Source organism: Epinephelus lanceolatus, chromosome 8 (genome assembly GCF_041903045.1).
Source record: "Epinephelus lanceolatus isolate andai-2023 chromosome 8, ASM4190304v1, whole genome shotgun sequence".
NCBI classification, from domain to species: Eukaryota; Metazoa; Chordata; class Actinopteri; order Perciformes; family Serranidae; genus Epinephelus; species Epinephelus lanceolatus.
In genome coordinates this window covers 38,811,247-38,825,403 of record NC_135741.1, presented here as the reverse complement: position 1 = coordinate 38,825,403, position 14,157 = coordinate 38,811,247, and the positions used below count along the sequence as shown (strand labels likewise).

Below are 14,157 nucleotides of genomic sequence, written 5' to 3'. Positions count from 1 at the left end.
GTGGCACAGTGCACCCATTTGATATGGATTACAGAGGTTCGATTGTGTGCATTTATTAATTAGAATTACGATTTCATGGGATTGCATGCAGACATGCAGGCAGTATAGGCACTGTGGGTCAGTGTCAGCTAAACAAAAAAAAGATAAGGTGCATTCTGCATGTGTTGGTTGTGTATGTGTCTTTTCCATTCCAATTTAGTATGTATGACATGCCCAACAAACTTCTCTATTGGCAAGGCTTAAGATTTACTCTTTGAATTGTTCTCTCTTTCCCCTCCGCTGTAGCTGTGTCACACCCTTCCTCCTCTTTCTTTTCCATCTTTTCCTTCCTGTGCCTTGTCAGCTGTTGATTTGTGGTTGATTACGGAGGTGTTGCTGCCTGTGTGTGCATGTATTTGTTGTTCTGGTTTGGGAAATTGACCCATTAGTTAGCTCAGCTATTTTTAAAAATAAACCTGTTTAAATGACCTGTTTACAGAGGCTCCAGGCTCAATGCTCAGTGCACTATTTCTAAGTTATGGGCCACTGTAAATGCCTGGCTGCCAAAAGCACAGGCTAACTTAACCACGTCACACCTGTCTGTATGTGTTGACTCTTGATTCACCATTGAAGATATCCAGGCTCAGTTTCCTCTTAGCGCTCAAAGCATACAACTTCCTTGCCTTTGGTCGGACTAGTTTTTAGGGATGACATTTTAAAAATTGGGAAAATCCAGGTCCGATGTATGCTATAGTAAATTAAGAGTTAATGGAGCTGTGAGCCCTTGACCAGTGAGTACTGAGGGTCTATTAGTCCAAGACTGAGAGTAGTGTAAAATGATTAGAGATTAGTAGACTCTGTGTTAACACTGCAGTGTTAGTATAGAGAATATAAATAAAATGGACATAGCCACCACTGCTAAGTGAAGCCATGCCTTAAACCTGAATTCTGTCAGATAGCCAGCAGGGGGTGACTCCACTGGTGGCAGAAAGAAGTCTGACTGTACAGAAGTCAAGGAGAAAATGACCCCACTTTTTTACTTGATTTATTTCCTCAGTGAAAGCTTTCCTAAGGAGTTTCAAGTCCTCTTCAACACTGCATGATGTTCTTTTTTTTTTAAATTATGGTCCCATGTAGAGTAAAATAGACAATAAAGCAGTGCATGCTGAAGGGCGTTTCCTCGGATTCTCAGTCAGCTCCAACCTGTTATCCAAATATGGTCACTTCTGGCTCCAAAAAGCCAAGATGGTGATGGCCAAGATGTTACAATCAAAGCTTCAAAACAGGAGCTCAGGCTACACCCACTCATCTTATACAGTCTATGAGTGATGTAAGCATCCAGCCTTATCCTGGCTTTTCATTAACTCAATACCTATAGCGTGACCCAGCCTACGTAGCAGCTTTAGTTTGGAACAATTTCATGTCAGCATTTCGAGAACTTAATATTAGTAAATTGTAATTTTTCAAGTATTTTGATATAAAGTTGCCTTCAGCATAGCAAATACTGAAGTGTATCTCAGACAAGTGTTTATATTCACTCCCAAAATGTCGCATTAAACAGGTTTTTATGCTTTGACGCTGGCACCAGCCACTGCTTGGAGGCATTATGTTTTCATGTTATCCGTCTGTCCCATTCTTGTGAATGCGATATCTCAGCAATGTTTTAAGGTAATTTCTTCAAATTTGGCACAAATGTCCACTTGGTCGCAAAGATGAAATAATTAGATTTTTGTGATTCAACGGTGTGACCTCACAAAACATGTTTTTGGCCAAAACTTAAGAATTCAAACACTAATTATGACAAAATTTCACACAGTCATGTCTAATAGGATAAAATTATGAAGTTGTGATGTTTTATATCGAAAAGGTGAAAGGTCAACTTTACTGTCACAGTTATCTGTTTACTCATCAAGAAGCATTCACAGGTATTAGGAGCTTTAAGAAGTAGTTTGACCATATATATGGCATAGGACATACACTTTCCCCTTTGCTTCCTTATGCTCTCCAACTGTGGTCTGAGCTTTTCCTATCGTGCCTCAGGTAAGTATTGTGTGCCATACGCATTCACACTGTCATTACCTCCATGCTATAAATGTTTAAAAGGTGATTCCCCACAATATATGAATGTGTGTATGAATTTTCACAAAACATGTAACTGAGTAGGCATCAAAACAATTTTTTCCCTTTCACGTGTGTGTATGAAAGAGCTGGTTTGTGGTTTGTCTTCAGATCACCACTTTAAAAGTAAAGTTGTAAATTACAAAATTCACATGGTGCCACTTTTTTGTGTTAGTACGCAGAGATGGAAAAGTCCTCTTGGCTTTGTGCTGCACATGTAATGTGAAACACAGAGAACAAGAGTGAAAGTGGTCCTTCAGAGTATTTGGTGCTCTACAACTCAGGAAGTGTGTGGGCTTTTCCAGCACGCTCTCTCCATTTCTCCTGCCAAGATTGAGTGCCTTTTCCTGTTAAGATGCCATTCCTTTAGCCAAAAGTTTGGTTGCTACTCCACTTACTGCGGCTGGCCTTTATTCTCTGTCATCCATTTGTCAGAAATAGATGATATAGATGGAAAACCAGAGCAAAGGTTTATAAATTATTATACAACATAAGTGACAGTCATTGGCTGTAAAGGAAAATGCTGGCTTTGTGCAAACATAACATGTGTCTCTGTCACTTTGTCTCCCAGGAAAGTCAGATGTCTTTGTTCAGCTGGATCTGGAGGCAGAGTTTCATTTCACTCACCTGGTTATGACATTTAAGGTAGCTTAAAAGCTCTTGTCATCAGTTTATAACTGTATTACCAAGTACCTGAACATGAACATAAAAATCAACTTTGGTCTGTGACATTCTTCTCTTGCAGACCTTCCGTCCAGCAGCTATGCTGATTGAACGATCTGCAGATTTTGGTCGTACGTGGCAGATTTACCGCTACTTTTCCCATGACTGCGCTTCCACCTTTCCCGGAGTCTCCCAGGGTCCTTTGCGTAACATTAATGATGTCATCTGTGAGTCACGCTACTCTGACATTGAGCCCTCAACGGAGGGAGAGGTGAGAGATTAGTTAGTGGAATAGAGCAGGTCAAATTGTTTGTTCAACGTAGACTCCAAAAATTGTTTAGTGAATAAAAATACAAATTTGACAGGTAAATTGTTTAATTTTTTAATTTTATCTAAAGTTTTGATGGGTTTAGCCACACAAGACCTGACATGAAGGAATAGATCTGCTTTCTTACTTTGAATTAGATGAGAAGATAGATTTCACTCTACTCATGAGAGTAGTATTGATCTTTTTATCCAGCTCTCATGAAAAAAAGCGAAAAAAGATTTATTTTCAAAACGGCCAAGCCTTTTCTTTAAAAATTGACTTGCATAGTGCATCTCATGGTCAGTTTCCAATTCAGTCCTTATCCTATAGACAGTTTAATTCAACAGATTCTGAATTTAAAGGGGTACACCACCTAAATTAAGAACTCCAATATGCTATCTCTGTGGCCAAGGAAAGTTCAGTCATTATTTTTGAACATGGACTACTGTCTCTCAAAGCCAGAAACCACACAAGTAAGTCTCAACCTTGTGATATCATACGATATAAAGTCTGGAGCTGCTTCATAGACAATGGATGGAAGCCTGATTTTATAGACCCACAAAATGTTTGATTTCATTTTTATATCAAAACTAGTCCATTGAGTACAGCATACCATACCATGACTTAGTCATACCAAAAATTAGAAAAAAAAAAAACAAAAAACATTGGTCCACAGGGGGAGCCACAGCAATCGGTCGCATTTTAGCCATTTTTAAGCATTTTTCTGTTGTTATAGCGCCACCCAGTTGCCAGTTAGAGTTAAATTTCTCCAGTCACCTTGAGGCGTCCTGTTCTACATATCTACCAAGTTTAGTAAAAATCAATATGGCGGTTAGGCCTAGATAAGAAATTAGCTCTGTAGCGCCCCCATTTTGTTTGATCGGGTCAATAATGGAGGGGTCCCCTCAGATTATGTGTGGTCATATCCCTGCAAAGTTGCGTGGTGAAACTCTTGAGATGTTATACACCTTTATGTGATGAGCCACGCCCTCCGCAATATTCATTGCCTTATAGAAGCTCAGTTTTAGTAAGTTTTCCATCTTTTGCCAAGAGGGAACTTTAGATATTGGTCCCTAGATTATGTTCACCGAGTTTCATGCAGATTGTTCAAACTTCCTAGGAAGAGATCGATTTGAAGTGTTTTTCAAAAAATTCAAAATGGCGGAAAATCTATACAACCGGTAGTTATGGGTTCTTGAGGCAAATTTGTTCCTCATGAGGAGAGGCATCTCTGTGCAAAGTTTCATGTCTCTACGACATACAGGGCATGAGATATGCCCATTCAAAGTTTGCAATTTCAGTCGATTGCTATAGTGCCCCCCTTTGGCCAATTGATATAATATCGCTTCATTTGCATCCTCCCATGACCCTCTACCACTGTGCCAACTCTATAGTGCACACATTAAACCCTGTTCAGACATGCAGACCACGAAGTACAAAGTCTGCTTCAGATTCATGCTTAATCTGTCACTGCTTATCTTATTATTATTTCAAGTCTTGAATACTTTGAATATGTAATGTGTGTGTATAATATGTACATATATTCTGGCCTAGGTCATCTACAGAGTGTTGGATCCAGCCATCAAGATTGAGGATCCATACAGCCCCAGCATCCAGAGTAGGTCACAATCATATTTTAACAGCAGATTGAAGCTGTATAACATTACAAGGTGAAAGGGAAAAAATTGAGCTAAAGAGACAAAAATTCCCTTCATGTTTGAGTGTGCCTCTGTTGGTGTGTTAATGTTGCTTTGCACTGAGAAGGCTGGTTGATGTAAGGGGTTATGAAAGCCCTACAGCCAGCTGAAGTTCAGCACATGTTGTAAAAATAAGCTGTTATTACAGACATATGATGACATACATCATACTTTAAACTAGAAAAGTGCACACAATAGATTGTAGTTCTCCACCAGGTGTGCCTGGGGACATGTGGGTGGAGAACATGTATACATTACAGTAGTGGAATGCAGGTTATATTATTAAGGTGTAACCAGAGTAGACAGGCTATATGGTGACAAACCTCTGACACAATGTCCAATAAAACCCTTCCTACCTCCCTCTAACCTCCCAAACAAAGAAGATTTAAATTGAATTGTCCATCCTGGCTTCCTTACAGTTAAGTTGACAGCAAAGATAACAAAAATAGGAGTTTATTCATCTCGTATTGTACATAGCTTTAGTGGATAACAACACACACATACAACTGAACACATGATCCCCTCCAGGCTTATGCCTTGTGGAGATAGTGACAGAAAGCAAACCATATTACATGAAATATTACATTTAGGAAGTTAAACTGAAATAAAATATTTTTGATATAGAATCAATAAATCCTTTATATTTGTTTTGACATATTTTGTTTCAAGTGTAATTACCCCAAAAGTTGACCACGTTGACCAGGCAGCGAGGATGCTTGGTTCCAACTGACCATGACAGTACTTTCATTTGACTGGTGCAACATCTGTGTTTCATATTGTTGTGATTCAAATCAAGTAGTCGACCAAGTGCAAAGGTTAAAGAGCTTCCTGTGAGTTTTGACAGTCTGATCATTTGCCATCACAACATCTGGACAAAGAATTGACAGTACATCTCCTAGCCACCCCGACCCTTGGGTACCAGTCTACCACTGCCCTGAGAAACATCCACCCAGAGGCTCGAAACTTAGATACCTTCTCCACAGTTATTCTCTTAAGAAAAAAAAAAGCACAGTAGCTGCAGTATCATAATATTTTATCTACAAAAAGTGTTCAGAAATGTAATTTCTGTTTGACTTTAAGTTTAATAAATTATTCCACAGAAAGTATTATCCCTTTCCTTTGCAAGCTGTCGTCACATTTGTCACCGTAAATCAAACTCCAGCCGACACAATTAGCTCTTGTTACCCAGCTGTGACACATTACGGACTGTAACAGCCCCTCTCTCTGGGGTGTGAAACATGGCCCTGCTGTGTGGGAGACATGGAGAGATGTGAAAAGCAGCTGTTTCTCTCCCACACAGCCTCAATGTCCTAGCCCTCATGTTTAGACTGGCAGGACATTAGAGCTTTTCCCAGAAACCCAAGCTTGGTTTCCAATGCAGCAGCAGAGGTTGTCTTGTTCTGATGGTAAATATCTCACTGCAACTGGCCCACGTGAAGACCCCTGACCCCCTGACAGCTGAGCAATCAATATTTACTGTCTGCTGTTGTCAAGACAATGAATCAACATCCAAAGTCAATCCTGTTTGGTAGCTTTTTATTTGTTTCTGCATCATTTGAGTTAGAGACTTTATGCCATGAGTTTAGGCAAACCTTCCTCTCTGTTCATATCCTGCCTCTTTGATGAACAGACCTTAGCACAAATCATAGCCCTGTCTCTACTCTTCACCTGCAAAATGTCACTCAAATTAACACATACCGACTAGTAAGACTTTAAAAGAGACGTAAAAATCCCTTTAAGAGACAAAACATACCTCAAAGAGACGAAAAATTACCTTAAAGAGACACAAAACAACCACAAAGTTACAAAACATCCTCAAAGAAACACAAAACAACCACAAAGAAACACCAAACAACCACAGACACCAAACAACCACAAAGAGACACACATTACCACAAAGAGATACAAAACAACAAAAAAGGAGGCAAAATCACCATAAAGTGTGTGTGTGTCCTGCTCCTATGTAGGAGAGGTGGTGGGGCTTCCTCCATGTCTGTGCCCAGAGGTCCATTATCTCGTAATCCACCCATTCTTAGCAATCTATAAACTAAAGCATTTGACGGGAAGAGCCTTTTAGGGGTAATACACAGTCTTCTGTCCGAGTCTCTTCGCTAAAACAAACTGGGAAGAAGTGACTTGCTACATTCTGTCTAACTTACTCACAGCATTTCCTTGGTATTTTAAAGTAAAACCAGTAGGTAATCCAGTGATAGTCCTGTGTGCATCCATGGGAACAATGCACACAGGAAAGCTAATGGTGCCAAGAAACAGACGGTGTCTTAGCGCAGTGGAGCTGGAGGGTTAAGCTCTTGGCTGTCAGACAGGGGTTCTATTACTGCAGATAAAGTCAGCAGGGTAGGGTCAGAGTTTGGACAAAAATAAAGCCTCCTATGAAACATTTCATCCATCTCCAACAGGATTTAAAATGACAGGAAACTCAGGAAGCTAGAACATCTCTAAATGCTGGTCATGACCAGGGCATTTCCTTTTTTGTGAGGGAGGACTTTTTTTTTAAAGAGGACTCAATGCAGGCTGCAGCTGCTCTGATGATAAGTTATCATTTTTCATAGTCCTTACATTCATCATGTTGGTAATGATGGTGATGCAAATTTATAGTAAAATTACCACATTTTCTGCCCCATTTACTTATCCTAAATGTTATAAGAAGAGTTATTTCTAATTCTCCTACATGAGAACCAGTAGTTTTTAATGTGGGTAATAATTATAACAGTTTATAATTTGTATTCAGTCTGTGGCCTATCAGTTGCCAAGGTAAATTTCCTCTACTGTTGGGAAAGTCGGCCCCCTGAGGAGAGGAACAGTGCCAGTGATTGTGTATGACAAAGAAAGGAAAGGTGTATGTACCCGTGTGACATTGTGTGTCAAGTTTTGGTACGCTTGTGTGTTTAGGTACATCTGCATTAGTGTGTGTGTGTTTGCTGATGACTACAGGTGAACAGCTGGACTGTATCAGCACAGAATGTTTTGGCAGATTGATAGTGTAAAGAGACGGACAAATATCTCTGGAAAGGAGTTATCTTTCTCCCTATAGGAACTCTCTCCAAATAGTTTGAGAGGATAAAGAGGCAGGATGTGGGTAGCATCATCTCAACACTACATTCCATGATCGATGGTCATTTTTGTGTTTTTCCTCTGCTGTAAATGAACAGGAAAGTCACTGATGACATTTGGATGGTGTCTTGCTTTTATAATTTCCTCATTGCAGGTTATATGGACAAACTGTTCAGTTCAGTCAGAGACACCTACATCAAGGAATCAACTATTTATAGCAAATGGTTATACAATAAGCTTCTGCAGATAAGGTTCGTTTTGAGGCAGCACATTTTTAGTTAATACCAACATCAAAAAACTGACATAAAGAGGCGGTCAGGGTGGTGGGCAGAGTTGTAGCTGCAAACAGTGTTGGCATGAAGGTATCAGCAGAACAATGGTGAAGGATCAGGTTATAATATTCTTGCTGCACACCTGCAGTATCATTGGATGTGACAAATCAGCTGATAGCCACAGGCCTGCTGAATGAGCCAGGAATACCAATCAGCCAATGGAAGCACACCTTCACCGCTCACTCTGAATTATTGCTGTGTTGCCTATGTGAAAGGTTTGACAAATTATAAATTCTTTTTCACAATTAGATTAAGATCTAGAAAAAGAAAGGCATTTGTTTTGCGTGGTAGAAGACCCAATAATACATCTCCTTATCAGGTTTCCTGTCATGTCACATGGATGTGATGTTGCAGTTTTTGGGTTGCAATATGCACTACAAAAGAGGAGCAAGGTGTGCGCGCATCTTGGCAAAAATAATCATGTATAAGACAAAAAAAAACTTTACTGCAGGGCACAAAGGAGGTCTGTCTGCACACTGTTAGGATCCAAATAAATTCTTTATCTTTGTCTCTTTTTAGGATCTTGAAAAGAGAAAAAGATAAAGAAACAAGTCCTAATTTGTGCCTCACAATTTGGACTAACCGTACTAGCAGCGTGGCTAGTTAATGTTAATGTTGATTGATCGGTCAGCTGGTCCACTACTTTTGTCCAGACTGTAATATCTTAAAAACTTTTACTTGAATTGCCATGAAATTTGGTACAGATATCTATGGTCCCTGGAAGGTGATCCCCTAACTTTTCATGTAGCGCCACCAGCAGCGCAAAATTCAACTTTTTCCTGTACTTGAAAAACGAATGCCATTGCCATCGGCCTCAGCTGTACTGTGTTTCGTGAAAATGAGCAAATATCAGCATGCCAACACCCTTAACTAAGAGTAACATGGTAAACATTGTAGATGCTAAACATCAACATGTTTAGCATCTACAATGTTTAGCTGAAAGCATTGCTGTGCCTACCTGCAGCCTCCCGGAGTGTAGCTGTTGACTGGTTTTGTATATTTCAGGTTTGTCTTAGAACAATACTCACAAGCTCATATGCACATTGACAGAGTTGCTGGTCATAGTCATCATTCCTCCTGTCTATCCTGCTCATGACTTAATCCCTTTCTGAAGCAATCCAATGTGAGAGATGGGAGACAAATTTCTCAAGTCCTCATTCTGGGTAAAAATACTTTCCAAAGTTCAGCTGAAGCTAATACAGTCAGAATGTTTACACGCACAATTGAGGCGAGCTACAGCTCGACTAGGCCATTTAATCCCAGTATACAAGCACAGGAGGGGAATTGATTTGACCAATTTACGATAGGTTGTGATATGCCCCCTTTCACCTTGTTAGTTCTGGACCTTTTTCCAGTTGACCTATTTCGTCACAGACCAAACAGTCAACAAACAAGATAGCTATGGTTAACTAGGAGCAAACTGGTACCATGGCGAACAACTTTACAGCTCTGTACATTTCGTCTGTCAAAAAATCCACAGCTCTGGATGTAGATTTTGCCTTGTTACGCATTTAATGCTATTTGACCTGGGGCAGACACTGTGGAGCATGCAAAGAGCACCTAGGCCAGTTTGGGTGTGATTGACTGTATACATGCAGGAGTAATTTGACTCCCAATCACATTATCTGGGTGTGTTATACAGACTTTGAGAAATTAGATTTAGAAAGATTTTAGTCCGACTAATATGTTAACATGTCTTTTAAAAGTCTGGTTTTAGTCCGACTAACACAATTAATTGATTTTCTCTAATGTCATGTAAACGTACTGAGTGAGAGACTTAAGCAGTCTGAAGTAGTCTAATCAGGTAGAGTTCTTCAAAGGTTATAGTCATTTTTGTGCGAAATACCAAAGTGGGAAATTGGTACTAAAAAGACTGTTACTTTTAGAGGATAAAAATAACACATGCACCGATTAAAGGTCTTCTGTATGACATGGTGACAGCAGGCATTTTGACTTGTCATAGTAGTAGTATCCCCTAAGTGGAATGCAGCTATCATTAATGTTATTGAATACACCTCTGCTTTTCCTTATATTGCAGGTCAAAATGTCTGTCTCCCTGTCCTTCCCTCGATCTATGTAACCTCAAGTTGCCTCAGACCTCTGAGGATTAACTAATCCCCAGACCATCCAAGATCATTAACTGTTGTTCACCCATAATGCTTTGCCACACACTCAGTTCTGTCATGCTCCATCTGCCTTGACTTCCTCTTGCTTGTTCAAAGGGGGTTTTGTGAAGTGTGTGTTAAGTTTGGGTGTGTATTTGTGTTTTTAAGCCATTTTTTAGCTGCTGACTTTTATCCTGTGCCTCACCAACTTGTGTCACACCATAAGACCACCAGCCTTCCTATGAGAACTTCAGCAAAGAACTTGACTAATACTCAGTGTCCATGTGAAAAATATAAAAGCATTATTCTGTATACATAGGCAAGGCAAGGCAAGTCAGCATTATGATCTTCTCCCATTTATTCTCTTCATGTCTTCTCCCCAACAGACCAGCTAAAGATCACTAACTTGAGAGTAAACTTCACCAAACTTCACACACTGGGAGACAACTTGCTGGACCCCAGAGCTGAAATCAAAGAAAAGTATTACTACGCCATATATGAGCTTGTTGTACGTGGAAACTGCTTTTGCTATGGCCACGCCTCGGAGTGTGCCCCCATCACTGGCATCAGGGATGATATAGAAGGAATGGTGAGTTATGAGGCTTCAGTTACAGTGGAGACTTTTAATTTACAGTTTTTCCCTTAGTTTTTGTCCTGTAATTTACTCTCATAATTTCAAAGCGGATGATTCTTCATCCCATATAGATTGCTTTAACTCCCCCTCCCCTCCCCACCGTCTTCTTTTAAGGTTCATGGCAGGTGTGTGTGTAACCATAATACCAAGGGTTTGAACTGTGAGCAGTGTGATGACTTCCACAATGACCTGCCCTGGAGACCAGCTGAAGGACGCAACACCAACGCCTGCAAGAGTGAGTGCAGAAGAGGAAGCACTGTAGACATTAAAGGAGTGCTTCACCCCGCAAATGACCATTTTATATCAACTACTCACCCCTTGTTACACTGAATTTATGAAGTCATAGGGGTCCATGTTTTTGTTTTTGCTATATCTTACTATCTAAATCACTCCTACATAAACAGTCTCAGACACAGACAAATGGCATGCCTGCAGAGTGTCTATGAAGAAGTGTTTTAAATAGTATGCTTTTAGTGAAAATGCATGTGTTTGGGAAGTACTGAGGATACAACTGGATAAATGAAACTTGGATCACACTACACGAGTTGTCTGAGAGTTCTTCACGAATTCAATGTAACATGGGGTGAGTAACTGATAAACAAATGGTCATTCGGGGGGTAATGTATTCCTTTAAGTGCTGTGCAACCATATAATTAATTTATTAGCTAGTAAACAATGAAAAAAGAGATCACATGTTATGCCACTTTTTAGTTGATTGTTTGTCAGCAGGCTAATGTGTCTACAAAAGAACAGTGTCTGACAGTTTGGGGTATTTACAAGTCTTAAATCATAACCTGGGCTCTATCTGCCCATAGACAGAGAACAGAATAACAGTACATCAGCAATGACTAATTAGTTTGAAATAAATGTCTTTTTTTCCTAGAATGTAACTGTAACAGCCACTCGAACATGTGCCACTTTGACATGGCGGTGTATTTGGCAATGGGAAATGTCAGCGGAGGAGTGTGTGATGACTGTCAGCACAACACCATGGGACGCAACTGTGAGATGTGCAAACCTTTCTACTACAAAGACCCTTTTAAAGATATCAGGGACCCACGAGTCTGCATTGGTGAGTGTGTGTTTGTACATTGTGGTTTTCGTACAGATAAAACAATCTAACTTTTCAGCAGAAAGCAAATGAGCATATTTTCTAAAATGTCAAACTACTTTGCTAAACTAACTTAAGTTATAGTTGTACTGTTGTACGACCTGTTGGTGATATGCTGTCACAGAATTGCAAGGAGTACGTATACTGCTTACGTCGTCCGAGTTTGGTTGCAATTGCATGCTCAGTTTTACAAAGTGTTTGTTCCCAAGGCCATGTCTATTCAATTTTGGCAACCAATTATATTTAAAAAGACTTTATAAAATATCGAAGAATTAATTTTCTCAGGTTGATTCATATTCTGTGCACTAACATTGGTGAAGGTTTGATGAAACATGTAGAGTAGAAGAAGATGCAGAAATATTGCTTCCTGTGCATTAAAAGTCACTGGCACTGGTCTGTCCGAAAGCTTGTGACTGCGACCCAGATGGCTCTCAGAACGGAGGGATGTGCGACAGTCACACCGACCCCTCCCTTGGCATGGTGGGAGGTCAGTGCCGTTGCAAGGCCAATGTCGAGGGGCCGCGCTGCGACAAGTGTAAGACTGGCTTCTTTGGCCTAAGTGCTGAAAACCCTCAGGGTTGCCAACGTGAGTATTGTCTCTAATATAATTCACACAAATGTACTACGATACTGAATACTAATAGTAATACCTAAAGTGACTGGATAAATACGATGAATTACACAAAAATGTATAAGTGGTGTGGTGGTGAGCAGGACATGTCCCCAACATCCTTGGTGGAAATTGCAACCTTGCCTGCTAGGTAATAATTGACCTGCCAGTCAGGGTCACATAGAAATTGATTTAGTAATTTGCTTGACAGTGGTGGAAGTTTGTTCTTCACCTTAAACCCCTGACTTTAATGTGCTGCAGTAACTAAATATCTGTGAGAAATCTCATCAGTTTTGCCCTCTATCATATGCCACCAGCTTGCCGATGTGACCACAGGGGAACAGTGTCAGGTAGCTCCCAGTGTGACCCAGTCAGTGGAGACTGCTTCTGCAAGCGTCTTGTCACTGGACGCAGCTGTGACCAGTGTTTGGTAAGACTCGTATACTGGCTTAAATGGACAATCTCATGTATCTTTGTCTTTTTCTCTGTCTTTCTCTCCTTACCACTCACTCTCTTCTCCTGTAAATAAGCCTTTATGGTAGCGATGTGACAGTGAACTGAAAACCTTCTGATGTATTTTCTATTACCCAACCAGACTCTTTTGCTGACCTTATTACCCCTGGTTAACACTACTGCTGCTGATTTTTTTTTTCTGTTTCTTTTATATATTTTTCCAACACCCTCTCTGCCCGAGATGTCAGGCGGTGATCAGCTTTCTGTTATAATTTAACCTCTTACCCCAAACCTTCTCAGCCAGGAATAGTATAGCCAGGAATGTGAGCTCCTGCCTGGGCCCTGTATCTAAATTTAGCCCAGGGATTTGAGGCTTGTCCGGTTGGTGCGGGTTACAGCAGGCCTAAAATGGTCAGGGCCTGGACCGCGTCCGAAAGTGGATCCTGATTAACGTTTTAATGATCCCTGTGAAGCCTCATTTTAGTAGCCAAAGTGTAATGTCAACATTAGACAGAATTAAAAAATCCCCTAGGAAAAAAGCATCTTACTGTTGCTGCAGTGAAAGTGTATTTAAAACAAAAAGAAATAAAAGTAAAAATATCAGTATAAACTTGCACTTATACATAAAACGAAGCTGCCCCGCCAAAGAGTAAAAGTTAGTCATCACTGCCTCCTCATATGAGCTTTCCAAGTAGGTGTCAAGTCTAACTACAGGCTGGATAGATGATTAAGCTCTGTCCACAAACTTGAACAGCATTATATAGAAATGACCAGATTCTTAAAAGAGAGAAACCACAAAATTTAGCAGAGTACAAATCCATCGGCCAAAACATACTCAATAAAGAAAGTAAAATTGCTGACTGCAAAAAATCCAGTATTCATGTCGTCAAGTCAGCTCTTTTTGAGGGAGAAGAAAGTCTTACAATGCCAGCTGAAAGAAATGGGGCAGTAACAGTATGTCCCGCAGCTATGCACGTTGTTTTAGTGGATTAGAGAGCTAGATACAGTATGTATGACTCACTTATGACAGTCAAACTGTAGTGGAAGTTCCCTCTCACTCTTTAATAGCATGGAGA

General features: G+C 40.2%; 1 protein-coding gene across 2 annotated transcripts in view; it reads left to right on the top strand.

The window, feature by feature from the left end:
• The window catches only part of lamb2 (laminin, beta 2 (laminin S)), a 64,651-nt gene that overhangs the window by 26,996 nt on the left and 23,498 nt on the right, over positions 1–14,157 (top strand). For both annotated transcript variants that reach the window (XM_033628651.2, XM_033628650.2), the window contains exons 5-12: positions 2,669–2,742; positions 2,843–3,031; positions 4,622–4,685; positions 10,660–10,862; positions 11,022–11,142; positions 11,791–11,979; positions 12,425–12,604; positions 12,946–13,058. In XM_033628651.2, the coding sequence (XP_033484542.2) occupies positions 2,669–2,742; positions 2,843–3,031; positions 4,622–4,685; positions 10,660–10,862; positions 11,022–11,142; positions 11,791–11,979; positions 12,425–12,604; positions 12,946–13,058 (1,133 nt within the window). The remainder of the gene's footprint in view (positions 1–2,668; positions 2,743–2,842; positions 3,032–4,621; positions 4,686–10,659; positions 10,863–11,021; positions 11,143–11,790; positions 11,980–12,424; positions 12,605–12,945; positions 13,059–14,157) is intronic.